This window comes from Acanthisitta chloris, unplaced genomic scaffold, assembly GCF_000695815.1.
Source record: "Acanthisitta chloris isolate BGI_N310 unplaced genomic scaffold, ASM69581v1 scaffold31469, whole genome shotgun sequence".
Lineage (NCBI taxonomy): Eukaryota > Metazoa > Chordata > Aves > Passeriformes > Acanthisittidae > Acanthisitta > Acanthisitta chloris.
The window spans coordinates 18,206-26,319 of NW_008693612.1; the positions used below are offsets into that span (position 1 = coordinate 18,206).

General features: G+C 49.6%; 1 protein-coding gene across 1 annotated transcript in view; it reads right to left on the reverse strand.

The window, feature by feature from the left end:
* Positions 1–3,147: 3,147 nt before the first annotated feature.
* FKBP6 (FK506 binding protein 6, 36kDa) overlaps positions 3,148–8,114 on the reverse strand; it is a gene marked incomplete at its 5' end in the record, with an annotated part of 6,776 nt that continues 1,809 nt past the window's right edge. Inside the window, 4 exons of the mRNA XM_009083129.1 lie at positions 3,148–3,214; positions 6,244–6,353; positions 6,616–6,810; positions 7,765–7,884. Coding sequence (XP_009081377.1) covers positions 3,148–3,214; positions 6,244–6,353; positions 6,616–6,810; positions 7,765–7,884 — 492 coding nt within the window. The remainder of the gene's footprint in view (positions 3,215–6,243; positions 6,354–6,615; positions 6,811–7,764; positions 7,885–8,114) is intronic.

The window sequence follows — 8,114 nt, forward strand, 5'->3', positions numbered from 1 at the left end:
CTGCTCAGGAATAAGGGAGAGCAGGAGGGGAAGGAGCAAGTGGCTGTTTACTCCAAGTCTGGAGCCTTCCCAAGGCAGGAGTTGGACTGTGTTATGCATAGACTTCTCAGTTTATTTGCAAGTCTCTTTCAGCTTATTAGGTCACTTTAACTGGCAACTGCTGCTGATTTTAAGCCCAATTATAGTTACTTCTACCTGGTGACACAGCCCCAGTTCTGCAGCCAATTCTCACCAATTAATGCCTTCAGAGTTGGTAGGACTTGCTATTCATGGCAATCACAAGCTTGACCTCAGAGTTACTGTTTCCTGCCATAATTTCAGCCTTGTTTGTTTTCACTGGAACATTTCCCTGTGTGCTCCCAAGTACTGGGACCACTTCTGTGCGCTGAGTTGAGATATACGTTAGAGACAAACTTTCAACTTTGGCCCACCTATAATAATAAATAAAAGCTCAGAGACTCACCTTTCTGGGGTAAAACTATCACCAAGGACCCTCTACTAGAATCCTGGGGAATTTGTCCTCAGCACCTCATGATTTAGTTCTCCCAAACAAGAAAGAAAAGGCTCCAAAAAAGCTCCAAGCCATCAGGCATCAGCCCATCATCCTGCAGTTTAGGGGACACCAAGGAGGACTTTCCGCTCTGCATCCCAGGTCAAACCTGGCCTTGAACACTTCCAGAGATGGAGCAGCCACAGCTTCTCTGGGCAACCTGTGCCTCACCATCCTCACAGGGAAGACTTTCTTCCTAATATCCAGTCTAAATCTCCCTTGTTTCAGCTAAAAGCCATTCCCCCTTGGCCTGTCACTGCTCATCCTTGCAGAAGCACCAGGCAGGAAGAAGATGCTCAGATGTGTCTGTGTTTGAGTGCAGTTACACAAGACACACAGCACTGCCCTGGGTGATTCAGTGCAGAGAAACTGAGCTTTGTCCCTGCAGCAGGGCAGGACTCACCAATGGCACAGCAAAAGCACGTGGGAAGGAGCTCTGAAGCAAGGGATGGATGTAGTAGTGTTCCAGAAAGTGTTCCAAGAGGGAGGAGATGCCACAGCTACAGCTCCAAGTCATTCAGCTAGAGCACAGGTCAGCTCAGTACTCAGTAGACACCTGCCAGCTGGTATACAGCAAAGTGTTCCATAACTGTTGTGACTCCATTAACCATGGGCACCAGGCAGCATTCCCAAGCCATCTCCTCACTCTGTGCCTAACAGAATGGATGAAGCAGGACTGACCCAGTACAGTTTGTGCCCTGAACTGAACTGGCACGAAGTTGTCAGAAAACACTAAAGAATGTTCTGCCTCAAGTCTGACTAATTCCCAGTGCCTCTGACAGGGAGCAGGAGCTCCAGCTGGAACTGCTGTGCTCCTCTCTGAATGGGTAATGAAGTTTGAGAGCAGCAGCTCAGCCTCCAGCCAGCACTAGGTCCTACAGGAACCTCCCCCAGCAAAGGACTTCCCTGAACTGCAGATTCTTGGTTAGGTCTCATTTGTCTAGGAGACTTAGTTGAGTTTTAATAATGTCACTAAAATCAACTTCAAAGAAGGTTGGAAAGCTTTCTGACTGACAGCTGTCCATCAGCTGTGTGAGGTGGGAGAGCTCCACATGTAGGAGTGGGTGGATAAACCCTGCCTGATGAGCAGTTCAGCCTAATCCTTAACCTTCTCTCCAGCAAAGGCTTCTCCTTTTCCCTTTCCCTTTGCACTTCTCAGTCTCCCCTAAGCAAACCCAGCTTTACTTACACCACCTGTGTGCCAATCAGCACCTTCACAAGCCACTTTGAGGCCACACAACCTTTCCAGGGAAGGATCTAGTCACCACACTCACTCAGGCTCCCACAACAAAGCAGGACCAGCTGATGCCCAGAGCCACACAAGAAGTTTTGCAGGTTGGGCTCCATTAGGGATGACACCCAGGATCCTTCAGGCTTCCAAACAGCAACTCCCTCAGATGCTGCAAGTGGAGAATCAGAGCCTCTTGCTAAGTGCAGAGCCACAGACTTACTGCACAAGACCTCGTGTGTGTTAAATCCCCTCTCGGAGCTCCTTTCCTGGGTGCAGGCACCTGCTGACAGGTGTGATCAGTCCCATCCTGAACCCTGGGCAGGGTGAGTTGAGCTCTGAGGCAGTACAGCCACAGGCCCAGCTCAGGCCAGGGCAGCCGGAGGGGTAAAGGCTACACCAAGGAGGCACATACAGCCAGGAGAAGGTTATGTTGCTTTAGGAAGTAGCATTCAACCCAACCTCTGCCTCAAACACTGCCTTAGCTTCATCCCAAGCACAGACAAAAGAGTCAACCTTAAAGCACCAGAGCTGTGCCCTGCCCTGACAGAAAAGCTGCCAATACTCATGTTCTGCAAAGGGGTTCTGCCTCTACTGCAGGAGAGAGAACAGCAGCAAACTGTGACAGCCCCAAGCTGGGGATGCTGACAGAAGGCTGCTGTCATTTTCCACAACTCCTTCCCTAGGGTTTACCCCAAAGCAAGAGACCAGTGAAGATTTCCACTCCCCCTTGCACCCCCCTGAAGGTTTTGACAAAAAAAAACCCACTGATCAAAGAGCCTTTGTGCATTTCTAAACCTGTCAATTTTGCTCCAAGATTTAAAGCTTTAAAGAGTCCAAAACATCTATTTGAAATTGTCTATCCAAACAGGTTTTTTAATATTTAAAAAAAAAGCCTTAGAAATAAAATATTTAGATTTTTCTCAAGTGAGGCATTCCAACAGCTCCAGACAGGAGTGCTGGAGGGGAGGAGGAAATCCAGTTCTTGAGTTTGACAGGAACCTTTTTTCCCTTTGTTTCTTTTAATTGGCAGCAAACCAAGACTACAGAGCTCTTTCCCCCCTGGCTCTGACAAGGAATAACTGGGATGAGCAGCACAGGAAACAACAAACCTGAACTTACTCAACTCCTGGCAGTTCCAGGGCCCTGTCTCATGCCAGCTTTGCCCTGCAGGAAACATTCCCCAAGCTGATGATGCAGCAGGATTCTACCCCACCATCCTGTTCTTCCCCTCCCATCACCTTCCACTTTGCCTCCAAAACCTTCTCATGGAGAAGAGGAGCAGGTTCTCCACCTGAGAAGAGTTCAGGCATGACAGTGGTTTGAGGAGAGCCTTTTTCCCAACCTGCTTACCTTGATTTCTGCTCAGTCAGAACTGAGAGCAAAACACTCGGCGCCACATTTCTTTCTCCTTTTCCTCGTATGCCTTATGGCAGCTGCAAAGTAGAGCACAGAAAGGCATCAGGGCCTGGCCCACAACCCAAAACCAGCCATTATTTCTTCTAGATGAATAAACTAGCCACATGTCAGAATGTGCTGCTAGCAAATTCCAAGCCCTGCAGGGAAGGAGAGGTGAAATGCTGTGCTTCACCCCTCAACCTGAGGTCTCAGCTTTGCTGGAGTCTAAGTAGTTGCTTTTGGGAGTCAGATGTTTCCTCCACCACTTTGGGAAGCATGTGGCAGTGCAGAGGAACCCCAGCTGTGGGCTAGTTTTGTGTTTCCTTGGGCAAGCTCCTTCAGCATCCAGGAGACACTGTGCCCTACTCCAGGGAATCTGGGCAGGAGACAGCTGGGATCTGTGTCAGGACTAAGTGGATGACCAGGCAGATGGTTCCTGCTCCATTCTCACCTCCCTGCCAGTGGCACAGCATGGCAAAAGCTTCCCAGACTGCTCCACTTGAATCCAAGCACAGCATCCTCTGCTCCCTGTGCTCTCACCTCACTGGTGAGGAATCCCTGAGCCACAGGGTGACTCAGTTTGGGCACAATCCCAGGGATCAAAGGCTGCCCACGAGCTCAGCTTTGCTGCATCTGCTACCAAATAAGGCCAAAAGCAAAGGTTTTTGTGCAGCACACCAGAACCAGCCCCAGGGAGAGGTTGGCTCAAGCTCTCTTATCTTCTGCCATCAGCACCTCTGGGTCCAGAACCTCAGGGGGTTTGATTCAGTGAAATCCCAGCACAGCAAATCTCTCGGTAAATCTGACAGATGTTACCACTGCTGTCCACACTGAGCAGGTCAGGGATGCCCATCTAGACTGTGGATGGCACATTCTCATTCCTAACAGAGCAGGAAATCCAAGAGCTCCTTGTTTAGAGGAACAGATCCATGCCAAATATTAGATCAACCCCTTTCACTCCGGATATGATACAACACAACCCTTCCAACACAATTCCCAAATCCAGCAGCAGAATTTGCACCAAGACCATCACAGCTGGTACCAGACACACATCCCTCTCCCTGGATCCTGCCTGTGGTTCTCCAGGGAAGTGAACTTGGCAGAACCTGGTGCAGCTGATAAACAGACGCTTTGCAAAGCTTTGTTTCAGGCAGCAAAAAGAGCTGCTGATTAACACAAAACATTCCTTTTAGCACAGCGTAAATGTACTCAGTCAGGAAGTGAAAAGCCTCTATGAACAAGACCTTGATTCATATTCCATTTCTGAAGCATTTGCCAGATCACACTGAATGTTCTCAGGCAAAGCAGGTTGGCAACATTATAGACCTGGCCTGAGGTGAGGCCTCGTTAACAACACCCTGTGACACTGTCCTCAACTGTTCCACACTAATTCCACTCTGTCATAGGTAAAACACTCCACCTGCAGGGCTGCCTCCAGCTCTGGGGTCCTGAGCACAGGAAGGACATGGAGCTGCTGGAGTAAGGCCAGAGAGGCCATGGAGATGCTCCAAGGGCTGGAGCAGCTCTGCTCTGGAGACAGGGAGAGTTGGAGGTGTTGAGTCTGGAGAAGAGAAGGCTCCAAGGAGACCTCAGAGCCCTTTCCAGTGCCTAAAGGGGCTCCAAGAGAGCTGCAGAGGGACTTGGGACAAGGCATGGAGGGACAGGACAAGGGGGAATGGTTTCCCACTGCCAGAGAGCAGGGACAGATGGATACTGGGAAGGAATTCCTCCCTGTGAGGGTGGTGAGGCACTGGCACAGGTTGCCCAGAGCAGCTGTGGCTGCTCCATCCCTGGGAGTGTTCCAGGCCAGGTTGGATGGGGCTTGAAGCAACCTGAACTACTGGAAGGTGTCCCTGCCCACAGCAGGGAGTGGAATGAGATTAAGTTCTCTTCCAACCCAAACCAGTCTGTGATTAGAAGTAAAAGCCACACCAATGTTAAGGGGCACTGAAGCAGGAATTCTAAGGGAACATGTGAAGTCTCTAAAATCAGCCCTTCTAGCCCTGCACACACCCCAAACCTCCATGAGCAGCCAGCCAGCCCCTAGTTTAGAGCTCCCCAGCAATTTGGTACCTCCATATCCAGAGCCTGATCAGGATGAAGTGGTTTATTTCCAACCAGTAGCTAATACTGGCTTCAAGCTCTCTGTGCTTCCAGCACAAGTTTGTAGACATGGTGTTACCACAGTGTCAAAGACAATGAGAACACAAAGGACAGTGACCTGACAGAACATCCCTCCACCAACCCAACCCCTGGAGAAAGCACTCAGCCCACCAGACTGCCTTTTCCAGCAGCACCAACAACTCTTCTGAGATGTTACTTCTGCCTCCAAACCTTTCTGTAAGTGCCTGGCAGCACCACCCCAAAGAGGGTTCAGATTCAAGGGCTGTTTTGTGCACTCTGGAGCTAGGGATGGGATCACTCCTGTGAGCAGTGCTAGGAAGATACTTTTGGGAACCAGCTAGTGCTTCTGGTTTCAAAGGGAAGAGCAGAACGAGGGCAGAGACAGCATTAGTCATGTTTTGGTGGGGCTGAGGCTTCAGTAAAGCTGGCAGGATTGTCCTGCACTCAGCCTGCAGGCAAAGTGTTCCCTCAGGACTGCTCAACTTACGACCTCCAAAACAGCAAGAAATTCACTTTTAAAGAACATTAGCATTTGTAGCATTGCACAGTGAAGTATTTACAGTGCAGAAAAGCTGCTGTAATTGCCAAACACACCTTAAAGGGCATGAAAACCACATGTATCAATCCAGACCAGTATCAGCTGGAGCTCCAGCAGCTGCATTTCACTGGGTTTGAGGCACTTTGGCAGCCCCAAATCCCTGTCCTCACAACTTGGGGAACACCCCCCCCCCCAAAGAGACTGGAATGAGTGGGTGCTCCCAGCTCCTCAGATTGTGCCTGCCAAATGTTTCAAGGAGTTTTCTCCCCCTGCATTGTCCCAAGTCACTCACTGCCCCAATAGTTTGGTGTTCGGGGTTTGTAAACATGGTAGATATTTTGGAGTGGCTGTTCCAGCCTGTCCAAGCACTCTCTCTGCCTCAGGGATGGAAAGGAAGGCTCTCACCGTGCCAACTTCTCCAGCTCCTTGTTAATATTCTTGTCAAGGGGTTGGATCTTCTGAGCTCTGATCAGGAAATCCCAGGATTTGCTGTATTCCCCCAGGCAGAGACTAGCCTGGTATAGAAAGAAGACAGAATGCAAGATAAACACAGACCCACTGCCCTTCTCCAGACATGTGCAGCAATAACATCCTCAAGTCAGATGCAGGTAGCTCAGGAATCCCACAGGAAAAGCATGGAGTAAGATTCCCAGAGACCCTCAACCTCAACTGCTGCATCAGCCCAGAATTCACTGGTACCCTTGGTTCAACCCAGGCTCTCTCCACAGCCAGGGGCATTCCCTGATGTGCCTACCAGAAGGATATATCCTTGCCCACCTGGCCACATCTGAACAGTGCTTTGGCATTTCCCTGGTCCAGCTCCAAGGCCCGTTCCCCATATTTCAAAGCTTGGTCAGGACGTTCCAGTCTGAGGTAAGTGAGGGACAGATTGAGGAGCAGCAGCACCTTGGAAGTATTGATCTGCTTCAGCTCTGCTTCACTGCTAGGGCTGCGATCCAGGATGGATAGTGCCTGGACAGAGAGGGAAAAACAATCAATACACAATAAATCCATTATGGAAAGGGAGAAATCCATCTCATGCCAGAGCTACAACCATGTTTCTGTCCACCTAGGGCAGTTAAAATAATCAGGACTGTGAATACAGGGAATTCCCAGCTTGCTAACCAGCTCAGCCATGACATCACAAGTTTAGGAATTTATCAAGAAACTTGAAATCAGTAGAATAAGAAAAAATTACATCCAGGGCTCAGAATTTAAGGACATGGAAGAGAAATCTTCCAGGGAAAAAGACAAGTTGAATTATTTTTGTTTCACAGATACCAAAGAAAAGCAACTCTGGATCATCACCACCTCTGAAACACTGGTAGATGCTTTTCAGTTTGGGAATAACTGAGTATTTCCCTGCCTGGAGCAAGGTGAGGGCCTCAGCCTGGAGGAAAGGAGGCTCAGGAAGGACCTTGCTGCTCTCTAGAACTCCTTGCCAGGAGGTGCAGCCAGGTGGGGTCAGGCTCTGCTCCCAGGGAACAAGGGACAGGACCAGAGGAAACCCTTCAAGCTGTGCCAGGAGAGGTTTAGGTTGGGTATTAGGGAAAATTTCTTCATGGAAAGGGTTGTAAAGCATTGGAACAGACTGCCCAGGGCAGTGGTGGAGTCACCATCCATGCAGGGATTAAGACACGTGTGGATGTGGCCCTTGGGGCCACGGTTAGCGGTGGCCTTGGCAGTGCTGAGGGAACAGTTGGACTCAATGACCTCAGAGTGTTTTCCCAACCTAAATGATTCTGTGACTCTATTCCTTGGTCTACCACTGCTCACACAAACCAGGTGTCCAAGTCCTGTGCTTCACCAACAAACTATGCCAGGGAAACAGAATGAACCTATTTGATCTCTGCTTTGTACCTGCTGTACTAAGCTAACAATCCTCCCTGCTCCCACAGCGTCCCCCAAGTCCTCCTGGTGCCATACCTTTTTGTATCTGTCTTTGGCAATCCTAAAGTGCTGCATATTAAAGAAGTAGTTGCCAAACTCTCTCTCCACGGTTGCCACTTTCAACACCTTCTGTAGTGGAAATGTATCCCGCTGCTCCTGGGTAAAGAAATACCTGGATTTCAACTCAAACAAAAGGAAACAAGCAGAGAGCTCAGGCCCGTCCTGCACAGTCCTTTTCTATTGACAGAGCAGGAGACAGTCCCTTGCCAAGGCCAGTGTTCAATCATGTGGCATCTCCCTTAGCCTCACTCAAGCATGACAGTGTTCTTGTGCTGATAATTCCTTGTGAAGGTCAGGAAGCTCTCCAGGCCCAAAGTGGGGCTGAA